The 18,883-nt window shown below is 42.4% G+C and overlaps 1 protein-coding gene across 1 annotated transcript in view; it reads right to left on the bottom strand.

Moving 5' to 3' along the window:
• Phlpp1 (PH domain and leucine rich repeat protein phosphatase 1) overlaps window positions 1-18,883 on the bottom strand; it is a 198,795-nt gene that overhangs the window by 49,005 nt on the left and 130,907 nt on the right. Inside the window, exons 5-9 of the mRNA XM_028883381.2 lie at window positions 10,269-10,415; window positions 9,481-9,711; window positions 4,589-4,791; window positions 3,016-3,076; window positions 131-226 (exon numbers count right to left, since the gene is read on the bottom strand). Of these exons, the coding sequence (XP_028739214.1) occupies window positions 131-226; window positions 3,016-3,076; window positions 4,589-4,791; window positions 9,481-9,711; window positions 10,269-10,415 (738 nt within the window). The remainder of the gene's footprint in view (window positions 1-130; window positions 227-3,015; window positions 3,077-4,588; window positions 4,792-9,480; window positions 9,712-10,268; window positions 10,416-18,883) is intronic.

The following is an 18,883-nucleotide window of genomic DNA, read 5'->3' as shown; positions in this document are numbered from 1 at the left end:
ACACTTAAAAACAGACTGTCTTGGGGTTCATAACAAGCTAATAAGATAAACACTAAGTCAGTATATCATTACTGATCATCTGGGTTTTTTTTTTTTTTGTATCCTTTCATTTTTTATCTGAAATACTCACCGGGCAGGAAGTTCACATATTTGATTATGGCCAATATCTAAAACTTCTAACTTTCGGCTTTCACATACCCACTCAGGCACATTTTCTAGGCAGTTTCTAAAGGTAAGAACATAGAAAGTATTATTTTAAAAATTAAATCTGAAAAGGGGGAGGGGAAAATTATATCTGGCCTCAAATATCTAGTTTAATTTTTTTAATTTATGTATGTCTGTGTGTATGTACACATTCATGCAGGTGCCCACTGAGGCCAGAGGAAGGCAAAGGATTCCCTAGAGCTGGAGCTACAGGCAGGTGGGAGTTCTTGGTATGGGCGCTGGAAGTGAAATCCAGTCCTCTGCAAGAGCAGCACACTGTACTGCTGGGCAATCTCTCCAGCCCCTCAAATATACTTTTTTTTTTTTTTGGTTTTTCGAGACAGGGTTTCTCGTGTAGCTTTGCGCCTTTCCTGGGACTCACTTGGTAGCCCAGGCTGGCCTCGAACTCACAGAGATCCACCTGGCTCTGCCTCCCGAGTGCTGGGATTAAAGGCGTGCGCCACCACCGCCCAGCTTCAAATATACTTTTAAGATCAACACAACTACAGAGAAATAAAATATTTTTCAAAATGCCAAAATGCAATGAGCAAAATCAACAGGTTATATAAAATCACCACATTTTAAAACCAAGATGAATTATTATAACAGAGAAGAAATAAAAACTAACAGATTCACTTCTGCAACATCTCTAACATCTAAAAGATTGCTCTCTCTCAGATGTTAAAACCCCTTTAAAGACCACTACAAATTCAGAAAGAGGGCAAAAGTGATCCAGGTAAGTCAAATGATAAAGTAACCAAGTATTACTTTCAAGTTTACATTTTTATCATTGGCATTAAATATTTCCCAATTTTACTTGGCATCACAAAAATACAGCCCCTGGGAAGAATGGGAAGTGAAATGGTGGACTAACAGTTAAAACAGAATTAATTATTTGAAAATGTTTACTTGGGCATTTAACAATAGTCACTATAAACAAGTGAACTGAACCAATAATAACTTTTATTAAATGATCTGACCACTAGAAAAATATACTATATTTGAATTGCTTCCTTTTAGCTTTAAACAAAAATACACAGTCAGGAACAATAAAAGCATGTAAGTACTTCTCTCCTCTCCATCCCCACTCTGGAGGGACGGAACCAAAGACCTCACACATGTTTGTCAAGATGAATTCATTATGAACAAATACACAAGGTTGAAAAAATATGATGCTTGGGAAAAGGACAGAAAGACATTTTAACAAAATGGTGGACTGACCAATGAAGAAAAAAAAAGTTACACAAGTTTTCACTAAATATGGAAATAGAGGCATTATTTTCCTACTGTTTATATGGGCACACACTGCTGTGCTCTAAAAACTGTTTTATTTTATAATAGTTAACTCTTGAAACAGATGAAAAGATAGGAAAGTGGAAGAACTCCTTCATAAAAGCAATCACAGCACAGGGAAATGTCAAAACAGTGTAAACTGTGCTGAAGAACTCTTAAGATCCTACTAACGACCTTTCTCAACACCCTGGGAGGAAGCGCACATGACGCAGGCATGCACACATGAGGCAGGAGGTGCCAGAAGGAAGACGAACAATATTTCAGTGACAAATTCAGGGTTCTGACCTGGGGATTCCAATGAGGACTATGTGCCAATTACACTCTATGCATTAGAGGAAAACAGGTTCTTTCTACAGCTAACTCTGAAGTAAGTCTGTACATGGTATATATACCTATGTATACAAACTCCTGTTTTCATTAAAAGCTGAAAAATTAAGTCCAGAGTTGATAAGGAGGAGTGGGAAAAAAACCCAAGAATTTAATCAAGTAATGTCTGAGTTTAAATAAATAAAAGTAGCAATTTAATAGGAAATTCATGAAACAATTCAAAGAACTTTATATCTTTAAACTTTATTAAGTTTATAGTAAAGTTACAATTGGAATAATTCTCCCAATAGCTAAAATCTGAAAAGGCTAAATTAAAATAGCTGAATGTATGTGCTTTCATGATGAAGGTGGAGTCTATACCTTAGGACTCACACTGCCATTGGGAGTACAATGGGTGGAGACTCACAACACACCACAGCTCACACCCTCAAATGGCTTATGGTTGGGATCTTCAGAGAGCCAGACCCCATGTGCTCTGCAATTTTGGGTATTTCCTTAAAATGAGTTTCAATTTTAGTAGGTTAACATTACTGATGTTTCACTTGTGTAAATACATGCTGTAGACAAAGCCAGGCCTTTATGTCATGGGGGGCGGGGGGGATCTGGCCCGTTTGTATTTTGGGCACTGGAGTAAGTGAGACCCGCTGCAGAAGCAAAGCTGCGTTACAGTCAGAGGGTCTGCCTACCTACCACAAGCTAAGAGCCCAACAGCTCAGTCTCTGGCAAGTCCACGTGTGGACCAAGTGACAGGAAGGGACTTAGAGACGCGCAGTGCTTTAAGAGGCAGTGCTGTATTTCAGGAAAAACACACAAGGTCTAATTGATATACGTAAGGGCTACTGCACCTTCAAGTCACCCTCTAGCTTCCAAACTTTTAGGTACAAACCTAGGGTCCAAATCAGTTCGAGAGCTGGGGGTGCTAGCGCAGGGGTAGGAGCTTGATTAGCTTGGATGTGGCCTTGAGTTTGAACTCAGGTATAGGAAAAACACAAAAAGATGGCATCCAAAGGCACCCGGTTTTTTTTTTTTAATGAAATTTTAAATTAAGTTTAATTTTTTGTTATTTTAAAACACTTTAGGTTTTATTACTTTCCTTCAAAATCTATAAAACATCTCAGGTCTAGGCTTGGATAGAATCAGCTACAGAACTCCCCAATAGGCCGGCAGTTCTATGTGATGCTGCCTTCTTACCTTGAGACATCCATGGAAGACAGATAATTCGGAACTGGGTAAACATCAAGTTGAACAAGTTCTATGAAGGAAAAAAACCCACAAATACATTACTACCCACGTGATCTGTAAGCAGAATGCACTGTCCTTTCCCCTCCTCTGTTTGGTTTAGGAAGTACAATGAATGCATCTTCTTGGGTAACTTTAACTGCAGGAGAGCAAACCATCTTCCAATGAGCCATTCACTGTCCGCTCTATTTGATTATGTGCTTCTCACTGTTGTGTATGTACCGAACTGTACCTAAAAGGTCACTCAAACGAACACCGTATTTTTAATCCTCACACATTGCTGACTCCCTCACAATGAAACAGCACACTGCAGAATGCCATAAATGAGCTCCACTAGTCAGATTAGAAAGTTTCCTAAACTTAGGAAATGTGACACCACTGTCTGCCTAGGGCTCTGTTCCTTGGACAGAGCAGTTTCTGACAGCCTGGCTCTCTTAATTCACAGGTTCAGTCTTTGCACAGTTGCCTGCTCTGGTCCCAGTGAGAGGCTCATACAGTAACTTCTGGTACCGGCTCTCTTCTTTGCAGTGTTTCAGGGACACACCTTTGAGCAGGGATGCTGCGGATCCTCTTGCTCTCTCCCCTAAGTGCACCTTGCCCACTGCTCTCACTGTCAGTCTGAGACATCACTTCTGTCGCACACCTCCTCTCCCAAGGGTCTCTCCTACAGGTCTCACTATCTGACGACACCACACATCCCACAGTTAATAAACAACCCCCAAATAAGAGGTCTTATTAAATAACCAAGAATCTTGCTTTTATGATATTCCCGTGGGCACACAGTTCAGGTTTATCTTCCCATTGTCAATGTGTGGAGACCCAGAGGTTTCCTAGTGAGAAGTTACTCGGGGTCTGAGAATCTGGGCTTGCTTTACCCAGCAGGGCTGCATAAGGAGGTGATTTGACCATGGGCGTGGTTACCAGGTGTTTGGAAGGGTCTACACTTGGCTGGGCAGTGTGCTTTGATCTTGCAATGGGGAGGTCTTTTGCCCCGCCCCTTGGCATTGTTATAAAAAGTCCTTTTGAATAAATGGAAGCGGCCACTGGGTAGTGGTCCAGGCCCTCCTGAAGCTATCCTGTGTTCCTGTCTTTCTTCTCATCAACTAGGTCTCTTCCTATCTAATATTTTCTTATCCCTCTCTCATCAGACCCCTTCAAAAGGTAGGGGGCTGGCCTCCACATCAATGGAACGTGAAACTGCAGGTCTTGAATGGAACCTACAATGGGTTTTCGTTCCACCCTCCAGTATTTAATCAGGAAGCCAACAAAACAGTTTACCTTGTCCCTTATTTTAAGCAGAAGAAACAAATGACCAGTGGGAGCAATTTATCATGGCATAAAAAACAAGCTAGGAACAATAAAAATTTCCCTTCTGGTTCCTGTAAATACCAAGACAACATTCTTCTTTTTTTTATCTTGGAAGGATTTCACACTTATTTTAGTAAATGAGGAAAGAATAAAGTCAGTGAGGTGTAGATGATGGTGCTGGGTAAATAGAGCAGCTTGGATGCAGTCTGCCACTTACCATTAGAAGAAGCATAGAGTGCTTTTAGGAAATAGCCACAAATGTTCAATGTCACCAGCTGATTCCTCTCACAGTGCAGAACTTCTATGTTGTTGAAAACCATAGCATCTAGGTCACCAAGTTTATTGTCTCTCAGGTCAAGTTGAGTGACATGCTGCACAAAGTCCACTTCATCGGCTACAAGCTTTCTGAGTATGTTCAGTCTTAAGGAGGAAGGACACAAACACAGCTACTTAACCACAATACTACAAATAAACTGCTGAATCCAAACAGTGTACAGTAATGAGAAAGGACAAGTCTCACTGTATCTCAAATCCCCATGCCGTCTTTAATCTTAGCATCTGGCCTTGTTTAACTGGCAAGATTCACTAGCTATTTTTAGCTACAACTCTAAGAGGTCTGAGCCTTTATGATATATTTTGAAGCACAATTTAGGCCATGAAGGCTGGAAGAGGAGCAAGTATATTGATTTTACCTAATTCACTTCAAGAGAAGAAAAATATCCACTTAGGCACTTACTTCCAAAGAAAGAGGCTGGGAAAGTATAGACACCATACTGCAAAGAACATTGGAGACAAACCCAGAACCACCTGAGACACACTGAACTGCATTGGCTCCCTAAAGGAAGAGATGGATGCATGGAAAAGTGGATGGGCAATCATAAAGGACAAAATCAAGGACAACAACCTCAAGGCACATACTGAATGGGAGCAACAGAGATGGAAACCGTAGGTACAGGGATTTTTGATTCTCAGGATCAGGACTGCTGGCCAAAGCTATTTCCAAACATGGACTACCACTCGTCGCAAAGTGCACAAGACACTTTGAGAAACCATAAGGTGAAGGACATCAGCTGGGACCAACAGTTAGGTAAGATGGCAGTCTTTGCCATGACAATTGGTTGGCTGAATGAAGCTATTGCAGATAAGCTGTGAAAGACAAGCAACAGTGGATCAATATGAGAAACAAATGTAACAAAACCAATGTAACAAATGTAAATCTAGTTTCCCCTGCATGAAAATGTCAGTTCATGGTACCAAGGTAGGCTATGCCTCCTTTGGAAAGAAACATCATCATCCCTCCCCAGGTGAGAAAGCAGTGAGCTTGTGCACCTGATGAGAGGCACTGTTATGCATGGAGTTTAAGACCAGACATTGTCTGGGGTTTCTGTCCTTCAAGAACAAATAGAGCCATGTAGATAAACTATTAAGAGAAATATCATGAAGGCACTGACTGGAACACAAGGATGAGTGACAGCACAGAGCGAGGATCTGTTAACAACCACGGCAGCACGTGATGTCTTCAAAGGTCCCTAAAACCATGTTTTTAGTTCCTTCTTTTCTTGTTCTAGGTTGTAAGATTCCAAATTTGGCCTTAACTCAGAAATTTGCCTATTTCCAAATGCTCAGTAGACTATCAGAATGTGCACAATGAACAAAAAACAAGCCTCATTTTGGAGACAACAGGACTGAAAGAATTTAAAAAATGTTTCATGTTCTCCCCCAAATTATACTTTCAATAACCATAATAGCATTATCATCTTCATTTCAAACAGCAACCCACCCACCCACAAGTCACCATATTGGTGCCAAACTGATAAAACACTTTGTTTTAATGAGGAATGGAAAGGAAAGGTGGCATTCCTGTGTGTGGAAGAGCAGCTCGAAGGGGGAGAGCCTTGAGCTACAGTCACCTGGCTCATCTGTGAAATGAGAAAAACATCTTTCTTATTCAGCAAAATAGTTAAGAAAATGAAAGAAGTACTCGTATACCCAGTGAAGGGCTGTGGTCATGATGATGACAAGGACAGGGCAATGACCTCTGGCTGTGTATCGAGAAGAGTAACAAGATGAAGTGCTCTGCCATTTCCCTAGGAGAACTGTTAAGTATGTGATGATGATGATGCACCAATGTACACAACAGAGAGCCTACAAAGCAGGTGCTATTGAGAAGGAAGCACCACATCTGAATCCCAAGGGTGTGGAGACAGGCAATAGCAGTTCACAGGAAGGGGCACTGTGGCTTCCAGATCAAAGGCAGGAACAATGCAATGTGTGACTTTCAAGCGTGCCACAGGCCGCGTGGGAGGAGTAGCGTCATAGCTGGCCATGCTCACGTCGTACTGGGCCATTCAGAGTATTCAGCAAGGGCTTTACCTACTAAATGCTAACACTGGGAGACCATGGAGAGGTAAGAGCACTGCCTAGCAGGCCAGGCCATGACAAGGGGCCTATTTTCTACATTTCTAAGTCATTACAGCACACACAAGCACACAGCTTCCATCCCATGACTTGCTACTCAAATCTAAAGCTTACATTGGCTATTTTCCTGACAATCAATCTGTCATAAAGTGCTTGAATACAATATCAATGTCAAATCACCACACATTTCTGAAACATTTCTACCTCACTGTGGAAAAGTAGCAAAGGAACAGCTTCCCAGCCTGTGTTGAGGACACTGAGCAGATCTAAGACAGGGTCTCTGCACAGGACACCTATGCTGGTGGTTGAGAGCAGATGACAGCCAGGACAACAAGACTGGCTTCCCAGGTATGAGTGAGTATGTAAAAAGGGAAAGCGGTCCCAAGAAGACTAAAGCAAAGTGGAGGGCTGACGGTTATACTGAAGGATGTCAATGTGGGGGAAAGGAGAAAGGAAAGGTGATGATTTTTAAGTCTGATGTAACATCCCACGTTACTCTACTAGCTTCCACCGAAAGCACCGGGGCAGAACTATATGCAAACCCACACTTTTCCTCTGCGTTAGCACAGGAACCCAGAAAGAGGCAGTTGTCTATGCAGTCAGTGTTTACAAACTTTCCTGTGTCTCCTCTGGTAAACAGCATCTGATGTCATCCAAAAAGACTCAAACTAAAATCACAACCCCAGGACTTCACAGAGCTCTTTCTAAAAACTGCTACCTCAAGACACATTAGGTCAATCTTACTTGTAAGTTCTTCAAGAAAAATGATTGCTTTGTCACATGTACACATAATTCTGAAGCCATCTCAAGCTTGTTACCCGAGGTCAGTGCCCATCATCGCTGGTTCTAACAAAGCCATACCATTGAGTCACTGAAAAAAAATATAGGCCTAAATTCTGAAATACAAAATTATATATTCAAACCACTCCGAGTTAATAACATCATGCTTATAAATAAATTTAACGAGGCAACATGTTGGTCCCTGTCCCATTCTTTTTTTTTTTTTTTTTGGTTTTTCGAGACAGGGTTTCTCTGTGTGGCTTTGCGCCTTTCCTGAGACTCACTTGATAGCCCAGGCTGACCTCGAACTCACAGAGATCCACCTGTCTCTGCCTCCCGAGTGCTGGGATTAAAGGCATGCGCCACCACTGCCCAGCCCCTGTCCGATTCTAAAAAGTTCTCAAACTCAGATAAATTACAACTATTTATATTTGCCAAATTAAGAATTCTAGCCCTGCATACCATTAACACCCTCTAGTCAGGAAAGCCTGCTTTCTTTAGTGTAAGAGAGACGAAGCCAAGCAGTTCTCCGCTGGCAGGGTGTGTGGTCCACAAGCCAAACCACAGACGCGGGAAGAAAGGGAGCAAGTGAAGCCACGTTACTGAATGAGCTTCAAAAGCGCCTGAACTAGGAAGAAGGGAAAGTGGGCAGTGAACAAGGACAGACTCGCTTTCCACAAACAGTGAAGACGCCAGGAAAGACAGCCGAGCAGGCCTCAGGAGTGGAGACAGGCCTCAGTCTGGAACAACTTGCTGGGAGTACTAGGCGCTCAACTCAGTTCTCTCCACAGCTCCACAAAATGGGTTCTATTATTAACTGTAATTTGTAGATCAGGAGCAGATGCATAGAAATTAATTTGCTCAAAATTTACTATGGCTAGTAAGCAGACATCAACTTCTGGTTAATGGGGGGAAATAAGTTAGTTGAAAAAGTACTAAACAGAGCAAGCTAGCACTAAAGACTCACACCTGTACATTGCTTTGTAAGAAGTTAAGTCCATGACAGGCTCCTGTTTTTCTTTTAAAAAGAAATATTTAAAAACCATTCTCTTTGGGCACGTGGAGATGGCTCAGCTGTTAAAAGTACTTGCTTGCCTTTGTTGAGGACCTGAATTTAGTTTCTAGTACCCACATGTCAACTCACAACTGTCCTTAACTCCAGTTCAGGGGGACTTAACACCATCTTCTTACATCAGTGGGCACCAGGCATGCACATACATTCTGGCAAAACACTCATACACATAGAATAAAATAAATAAATCTTTAAGGGAATGCAAAACTGGATCCTCTTGCATAAAGTATCTCTGTGATTAGAAACTAATAGAACCTGACCTACAAAGGATGACAGCGAAGTATCCACGGGCAGCAAGACAGTGCCGGAAGCTTCCGAAGATGAAGGCGCTCTGCTTTTACAGGGTTGGAGTGGAGGGAGCAGCTAACTTTTGATCTGATAGGGGATTAATTACAAAATTTATGTTTTTGTGAAGAATGGTAAGCTAAGCTCTGAGCCACTTGAATGGGTAGAGAAGAAATAAAACCAATTTAACTTAATGTGTACATTAAATTAAGGGGGAAAAAATCAAGAGATGCTCCATAGTATCAAATGTCTCCGGCAAGACACAGAACAGAAAGACTGGGAACAATCTCCACCATGTTCTCTGTGGTTTCAGTTAATATAAACAGTCCTCTACCCCAGTGCTCCTATATATTCATGCAAATTAAAACTGGGTTCAGGTTCACAAATGCAAGTAAAACTCTCACAATGGGAAGCCATTCACCAGTGGGTTTTTTTTAAAGTAAGTTTCAGGGAAGAACAAACCCCACAATTAGTCATTCTTCCCTCTGGGTAATAGTGTACCGCACAATACAAGCCAGTCACTCAAATGAGATAGATTTCTCAAAAGAGGTTACCTTAGGTCCACATGTTTAATATGAGGCATTCTTCTTAAAGCCTGTAGTCTGAGGGTCTCCATACAGTTCCCAGCCATACAGAGTTTATCCACAGCAGTCAACTTCTCCAATACCTCTGGAATGTCCGTGAATTCATTAAAGGAAAGACCCAGATAGCTGAGCTGGTGCATGTTCTCCAACTCAGCAGGAAGAGACTGGAGAAAATTCCCATCCAGCAAAAACGTCTGCAAGCTATCAAAGAAGACATAACAATTACACAGAAAAATGTACATTTTCCAAGTTTATTGACATATGGGTTCATGAAGATCGCATTACTGCAATGCTTCAAAATGCGTAAGGATAGGCAGAGGTGACAATGGACAAGGGGGACAAGATTAGAAACAAGGACCTTAACCTTCTATTAAAATGGGAAATGTTACCATCTCCTCAACTTGCAATGGCTTACATAGGGAAATGTGCTAACTGCAATACGGACTTGCCCCAATATGCACTGTTACTTATTTTTTCTTAAAATTAATTTCTAATACTTAAAATTCAATAGCTCAGAAAATGAAAAAGCACCCCCTCTCCTATGTTTACATGCACTCATACATAGGGACTGCAGTTCAAAACAACTGTATTTTAGTTTTTACAAGACTCTGAAAACCTAAACTCTTAACAAGTGAGCTCTACACACACTACACATGCCTTACTGCTAGATGTGAGGCTTCCTTGGCAAACATAACAAATTAATACGATGTGCAACTTCCGTGGGGCTTCCCAGATACCCCTGTATTCAAAGTACCCACTTCTGCATAGCTCCGACAGCTGCGGGGACCTCTCGAAGAGCATTGCAAGACACATTCAGCTCTGTCAGGGTTGGAATGCTGCAGACTGCTGACGGAAAGGCTCCTAGGTGGTTATTGGAAAGGTTAAGGCTCTTCAACTTGGTGAACCTATCACAATAAAACAGAAAGAAAAAACAAATGTCACACATGCATGTTACAGCCTGGAGGATAATCCTGCTCTACTCCCTGATCTGACTCAGGTAGAACTCCAGCCCTTAGAGGCTTAGGAAGAAACAAAGCCAGAGAGCAGATCTGACTCCAAGGACAGTGTTTTACCTAAAATGTAAACATAGTCAAGAAGATTTGTTGCTGTAAAATCAGGCTGACTGAGGAGTAGGTTCTACTGGAACAACTCTTTAAACTCTACTGTCCTTACAATTAACAGTTAAGTAAATGACTTGTGAGGGAGCCAGAGCAAGCAAATGAGGAAATAACGAGAGCTCTCTGTCATTTCAGACAAGTCCAAAATTTGTTCTTAACTCCAACCCCAACCCTGTACAACAAACAATCAAAGCCAGTTTCCTAGATGCTGTATTTTAACATCAGCAAGAAGGAGTCACACCATATGACAGGGCCCACATGGGAGGTTTATTGAGGGGAGGGAAGGGGCAGAGAAGGGGGCAGAGATGGTTCCTGGGGACTAGGAGCTCAGGAAGAGAAAGTCAAAGAGATGCAAAGTAGTCAAGGCCCACCTTTTATAAGGGAGGACCCTAAGGGCAGGCCAATTCCGATGTCTAAATGCTAACACTAGATGCCTAAGGCTCTGTGGTGTCAGATTCAGGAGCCAGTTACCACCATCCCCATCTCCACATAGCACTTGCTGCTGCTGCCCACACAGCCTTCTCCAAGACCTCCCTTCATCTCGATGACATTTTCTTCCGAGCTCCTTCCTGACTCTCCTTAATAGTCTTCCTTCCTATGACCATCTTGCCCTCAGTTCCCCTTCCCTCTTCAGACTGGCATCCACAGCCAGTGTGTTCTGTGTCTTCTTCTTTCTCTAAAAGCACCTGCCTGGGAAATCTTACTGCTACCTCAACAGCTTGCTCAATCCAATCACAAACTGTCTCTGCTCTGAGCTACCTACCTCTTACATCAAAAAGTAAACTTATCAAATCTTTATCCCACTCCAATATATCTTTTTGCCTGTTCTATTTCTGGTAATGTCCTTTAATTTTCTCAGTTGTCCAAGTATCTTAAGGAGCTGTCTTTAGTTTTTACCTCTCTGTGTACTCATATTTACACTCTGGACATCACTTCTCTATACGAGAAGAGAATTAGTTAATTCTTTCAGGAACTGCCCACAGCCTAAGACTCCGGCAGTTTACATTCTGCCAGGAACAGACATATGATTACATTACCTACTTACTGAAATTTATGATAACAATAAAGATGTAGTCCAAAAGAAATGTAAAGTTTTATTCAACATAGAAAACTGATGACACACCTACTGAACAAGGCCAAAGTGTTACCATGGTTTTTAAGTAACAGCTATCTTACTGGATGCATAAATATAGATCTAGTCCTAAGAATATTGAAAAAAGGCAAATAATTATTGTTTAACTGAATTGCCATTTTAAGTTGTATGGTGGCATTTTATTTGTACTGAAATGTGATTTTATTTGTATGTTAATAAATAAAGTTGCCTGGGGGTCAGAGCTAATAGCAAGCCATAGCAGAGCTGGGCGTTTGTGCCAAATGCCTTTAATCCCAGCACTTGGTAGGCAGAGCTAGGTAGGTCTCTGTGTGTTCAAGGATACAGCCAGCATGGAGACACACGCCTTTAATCTCAATGCCAACCATAGAAGACCTGGAGGTCTGTACAGATAGGCAGTGGCGAGGCAGTCATGTGGTTGAGTTTACAACCAATGAGAAGGCAGAACAGAAAGTCTATATAAAGATTTTAACACAGGAAGTAGGTCTCTCTTGGCTGAAGAGGCTAGCTGCAGCAGACGGGTAAGGTTCTTAGCTCTGATCTCTTGGCTTTCTTCTTTGCATTGGTTCCGTGTTTCTTATTTAATAAGATGGTTGGTTACATCTACAAAGTTGTTTTTAATAATGTACTTTGGTCCGTTAGAATTTCAAAGAGACTGCTGATTCTCTATCTGCTTACCCACAGTTTCTCAAATACAAAAAGAGCTGACAGGCTCTGCTATTCTCAGTGCAGTGGTTGGCAAAGGTGCTCGGGGGACCTCCAAAGGGGGTTCTCATTAAATCCCAAGGCCAAAACTATTTTTACAATACAAGGATTCCAACTTGCTTTGTGCTACTCTTGCTCTCTTTCAGGAATCGAGCAGACTTTTCAGATTGCACATCCTTGTGAAAGCACATCTGACTGACTTCAGCCCAGAGAATGCAGACAGAATGCCATAGATTTATAAGAGAAAACAGTGACATCCATTTTGATATTTGTATTATGTAAAATGGTTTCCATTTCCTTGACCCTGCCACCTGTGGCGGAAGAGGAAGCTGGCCCTCCCCTCTTCCAGCTGCTGCACTGGGGAAGTGGACCCTGCACTTGAGCACAGTCGAGCTGACCTTGTTGGCGGAGGTGTGGGTGAGCCAGCCCTGATGTTGTGAGCAAGGGAGAGCTGTCCCCATTACTCATCTGTCATGTGGCAGCATGGGGGGAGAGAGATGCCTTAACCCACCCACCCCCACACACCTCCACCCCTGCTGCTCAGGCTCATAAATGCCTGAGGCAGGTGGACGAGCTGGCCCTGAGGTTGTAAGAGCTCCTGCCCCTCACCAGTTGCAGCATTTGTGAGATCAGCCCCTACACCCCATCTGGGCAACACAGTAGCACTGGCCCTGAAGGTATGGGAGAACTCACCCTTAGGACTCAAAGCACAAGAACCGGGCCTGCCCCTTGCTCATCACTGCAAGAAGTGAACTAGCCAGAGCATTGCTGCAGAGGTGGTGGTGAGGACAGGGGAGAGCTGGCAGGCTGACCAACCCTGCAACTACCCAGGCCCAGAACCAGGGTAATGTGTTGGCCCAACCCAACATCCACCCCATCTGTGATCTGCTGGAGCATTGGGGGGGGGGGATTGGTCCTGCAGATCCAGGGCTGCAGGATCTCCACTACACAGCACAGCAATGGAATGTCCAGGAAGAGTCACAGGGAGGGATCAGTGCTGATAGTATAGCAGACACCAGGGGCCTCAAACCAGGCCAATGATTCCTTGAGGTGAACACGTGCATGTAAAAATGTGTGGATAAAGGGGGCAACTGCGTGACTCACTGTGTCACACTGCAGCTTCCATGACGAGATTTTCCCCTTCTTCCTTTTTTTCCCCATTTTTCTCTTAAATTTTATTTGGGGGGAGGAGAGATGGGTGGGATCAGGACACATGGTATAAAAGCACAAAGAATAAATATAAGCCGGGTGGTGCTGGAGCACACCTTTAATCCCAGCACTTGGGAAGCAGAGCCAGGCGGATATCTGTGAGTTCGAGGCCAGCCTGGTCTACAAAGTGAGTTCCAGGAAAGGTGCAAAGCTACACAGAGAAACCCTGTCTCGAAAAAAAAAAAAAAAGAATAAATATAAAGAAAGTTGAAAAATGGTTTTCATTAAAAATATCAGTATTATTTAAACATCTTTCTTGGTTTTTATATATAAATCTGTTTAAATTTCTAATTAAGTAAAATATCAGCATATAGAGTTCATATAAAGGAAGGCTACTGATGTTCTTCAGTTTTCGAGAAGGCAAAGGAGCCCTGGAATAGGGTTGCCAGATAAACTACAGAACACCATTTAATATGACTTACAGACAATGATTTTTTCTCATTAAGTACAACCCAAATATTGCATGGGAGATACTCATGCTTAAAAAAGAATCATCTGTAACTCAAATTTACCTGGTACTTGCTCCTCCCTTCCTCCCCTCAAATATCAAAGCTTTCCCTCAGACGTCTCTCCTCAATGTTGCAGACGAAACCAGTGTTCCCATTCAAGCAAAACCATGGCCCTCTTTCTAGATGCTTTCCACACTGGGTAAGAACAGGGTACAGCTTGAAGTTCTGCACACTCTTCAACTGAGAGTTAAAAAAGACCTTCTGGGACAGAAACTGATCTGCTAGACATAGATTCCCAGAGAGTGGAGATCAAGGATGTCGGAGTCAGCAAATGTTCAGGAGGAGCACCAGGCCCGGCTTTTGGAGAAGACCAGAATGCAGCAAGGCGAAGGGAAACTCACCTATGCAAAGGAATATACTGGATCTCTATCCTTGGAAATAAACAGGAGTGGAAGAGTCAAACCAGCAGACATGCTCAAGTGGAAAGGAGGCTCTTAACAAGTGCCCCTCATTTATTTTGTATTAGAGACTGCTATCTATAAATATAAAGAAAAGGAAGTGCAATTCTTCTCTGAATAAACTCAATGACAGAGGATTTAAGTAACAACAATGGTCCTTAAGCCTGGGGCCAAGCATCCTCTAATGAACTCCCAACAAGGCCACACCTCCTAACAGTGCCACTCCCTATGGGATAGTGCAACTCCCTAAGGGCCAAGCACCCAAATACACGAGTCTATGGGGCCATACCTATCCAAACCACCACGGGTATACTGGATTAAACAAAATATATCACTAAAATTATTTCACCTGTTTCATCTATGCTTCTCATAATGCAGGAATCAATGAGTTTAAGGTTATTTAATGTGGAGAAATCTTTTCCATAATAGGAATAAAAGGCAATACCCCAAAATTCTCACCCAATGTTATATTTCCAGAGCTTGTGAGGATCTCTTCCCTGGTCCTACCCTCTCTCCTACATGCGCACCCACAGGCTCACAGTACACAGAGCTTGAACACCTGGGCTGCAGTATCACACCCATATAGGGGAAAAAATGGAACTAGAAATGAGACGAGGTGCAGGCTGCTGCTACACACAGTCCTGGAGCCCAGAGTGTGTGCATATCTAATCTGAATCTATGCTTACAGGACACCGTACACATGACATTACAGAAAGAACAAGTTCACAGTTTTGTAGCTCGACTATAATGTGAACATTCAAATACATGGTATGTGGGCCTCAACTTACATTCCTTTTTTTTTGTTTGTTTTGTTTTTTTTGTTTTCGAGACAGGATTTCTTCATGTAGTCTGGGTGCCTGTCCTGGATCTCGCTCTGTAGACCAGAATGGCCTTGAACTCAGAGATCCGCCTGGCTCTGCCTCCCGAGTGCTGGGAGAAAAGGCTTTTGCTGCCCGGCTCCCCACTTACATTCTTATCTAGAGCTGTGAACTGTGAGAGCTGACTCTGATTGACAAGTACTCTCACAAGTCCCTTCTGGACACATCTCACACACCCTGGCTCATCCCTCAACAGCCAACGCTCAAAACTTTCCCAAGGGGAAAAACAGAAACAAAAACAAGCAGCACAGTGAGAGTAAAGATTAGTTCCAAAAACCCGAGGTCCTGTCCATAACGCACCAACAATACATTTCTTTTGTCTCAGCAACTCTGACCCTCAGCTTTCCTGGAGTCAGTTTTCTGTATATGCATAAAACAGTTTAGAGCATTGCAGTTTCAAAACTCCTGTTAGAAAGAGACCGCAGGGGTGTCCACACAGAACGCACCTCCCTCTAGTATTTCAATGGTGATAAAAAAGGAGAGACAATGAGCATGCTCTGAGAGATAGAGATCACATGACCAGCTAACTTCTCATCATTTTGCTCACTTAAAAGGAGAGACAGCCAGGGTACCAGCACAGAAGAAGACTAGAAATCACACATCCTATAACAAAACACAATATAAAATGTTAATTGCAAGAGGCTGGGGAGATGTCTTAGTGGGTAAGAACACTGTTCCTGTAGAGGACTGCAGTTTGTTTCCCAACACCCACCCTAGGCAGCTTCCGGCCTCCTCCTACACTCCAGGACTCCACAACCCTCTTCATTTCCTAACAGGCATACACACACTTGAACACACACACACACACACACACACACACACAAATGAATCTTAAAAAAAAACTTTCAGTTCAAAATGCCAGATAATAATGTGTATACAAAACCAGTTCTAAAATAAAACTAGCTATTTGTAAGAAAAAAGCTGAACATGAGCATTCAGCAAAATAGTTGTTTTTTTTGTTTTTTGTTTTTTTTAAAAAAAAAAAACAACTTATTTTAAACTAGCATTTCAATTCTATTGTATTCACTCAGGCTACAGATTTCTCCTTATAACTGTTCAATATACATAAGAAGAGAATCAAAGCATTACAGAGTTTAGATTAGTAAAAAAAATAAATAAATAATTTAATGATGATTGTGACAACTATTGTATAATAATAGAGGAAGACTGATCTTGTTGCACTTATTACAGTGAGAATATGTGTATCTGCGGTGGTCTAAATAAGAATGGCCTGTGTATTTAGACCCTTGGTCTCAGCTGGCAGAACTGTTTGGAAAGACTGGAGGGTGTGACTGTGCTAATGGAAGTGTATTCAAACTGGGGGTTTGAAGTTTCAAAAGACTCACACATCCTCAGTGTCCCTCTCTACCTAGTGATTGTATCTCAAGAAGTGAGCTCTCAACTACTGCTCTAGCACCATGCCTACCTCCTGCTGCCCTGCTCCCCACCATGATGGTCATGGGCTCTGGCCCTCTGCAGCCATGAGCCCCAAATTAAGCACCTTCTTCCATAAGTTGCCTTTGTTATGTGTTTTACCACAGAAATAGGAAAGTAACCAAGATAGTTATTTTATACACACACACACACACACCTCACAGCACATACAGTCTCAAAGACAAAGAATGTTAATTAAGTGTATGCTGTGGTGTAAACATCTATCCTCTCGAAGCTCTAAATCCTTATACTGAAACTTAACCAATGTAAAAGCTCTACCCACATAAGTAGGATTAATGTCATTATATATTAATGTCTCACCATGTGAGAATTCAGGGAGAAAGTACCCATTTAAAAGTAAGTCTCCAATAAATACCAAACCTACTGGTATGGTACACTGGTCTTAGGCATTCCAGTATCTATTGAATTATGAACAATATATTCATGCTGCCTGTCAATTACTCACTGTAAAGTGTACTAGTACAGTTAGAACAGACTAAGTGGGTATTGTCCTAATTTCAGGTAGTTTTTTTAAAAGATCAAGACTAAAGGAAGACTCTGAAGTTATCTTATTTCTCAAGCTCACAGATAAAATGCTATGAGAAAGCTGTGTGACTCCTGGATACAGCCTTAACTCTACCACCTTTCAACACATCGCTGTTAAGAATTTAATAGAGACGGGCGGTGGTGGCGCACACCTTTAATCCCAGCACTCAGGAGGCAGAGGCAGGTGATCTCCGTGAATAGGAGGCCAGAGTATGGTCTACAGAGTGAGTTCCAGGATAGTCTCCAAAGCTACATAGAGAAACCCTGTCTCAAAAACCAAAACCAAAACCAAAACAAAAAGTTGAACAGAATTCTATCAGTATATATTATAAAAGCTAACAGTCACAATTCTTAGCTATGGGTCAAATAATGTATTATAGAAAAACTCTGGGCTACCAAGTGAGTCCCAGGAAAGGCGCAAAGCTACACAGAGAAACCCTGTCTCGAAAAATAAAAAAAAAAAAAAAGAAAAGAAAACAGCCCTGGCCGGGCGTTGGTGGCGCACGCCTTTAATCCCAGCACTCGGGAGGCAGAGCCAGGCGGATGGCTGTGAGTTCGAGGCCAGCCTGGGCTACCAAGTGAGTCCCAGGAAAGGTGCAAAGCTACACAGAGAAACCCTGTCTCGAAAAACCAAAAAAAAAAAAAAGAAAAACTGCTACCTCTTGACTCATTTTATCCTATCAAGAGTGGCAACATTAGCAATGGGGATGCTTTTTCAAATACCCTATATTTTATATAGAAAACAATTTCAGAATAGTGTTCCCAAACTACCAAAAAATATGAAGAGCAGCTTCGCTTTCCAAAGCAAGCAGTCTACTCCAAACAAAGAAAAGTCGCTCCTGTCCACTGGCCCACAGAGAACCTAATGAAGACAGAGAACCTAGTAGAGAATAATCTTAGCCATGAAAACGGCAGTGTATGATGCAGTGCTGCAGAACTACACTGAGCAGACAACATCAGCACTGTAAGAGCTCACACTGTGTGACTTGCTCGAAACTCCAAGGCACAGTTTTTGCTTCTCAGTACTGGCACAGGAGAGTACAGGTACTAGACAGACTCCAAAATTTTCAGAGACAAGATTAGTAGTTATCCTTTGTTAAAAGCAACCCTTGATATCCCCTTCAAACTAGGTACCATAAAAGCCCCGTGTATAGCCAGTCCGGTGTATAGCCGGGCGGCGGTGGCGCACACCTTTAATCCCAGCACTCGGGAGGCAGAACCAGGCGGATATCTGTGAGTTCGAGGCCAGCCTGGGCTATCAAGTGAGTCTCAGGAAAGGCGCAAAGCTATACAGAGAGACCCTGTCTTGAGGGGAGGGGAAGCCCCCGAGTATACCAAAGTAGGATTACTTGTTAGGAATGGGGCCTCAAGTGAAAGGTGCAAAGTGGGGTCAGGGACACGCTAGTGGAAGGCACTACTGGTCAGGTGTGGGAGCCCACAAAGATTCCAACTTGTGGTTTGTTTC

Source organism: Peromyscus leucopus, chromosome 15, assembly GCF_004664715.2.
Source record: "Peromyscus leucopus breed LL Stock chromosome 15, UCI_PerLeu_2.1, whole genome shotgun sequence".
Classification (NCBI taxonomy): Eukaryota; Metazoa; Chordata; class Mammalia; order Rodentia; family Cricetidae; genus Peromyscus; species Peromyscus leucopus.
The sequence above is the reverse complement of the archived record's forward strand: the minus strand, read 5'-3'. Positions and strand labels throughout refer to the sequence as shown.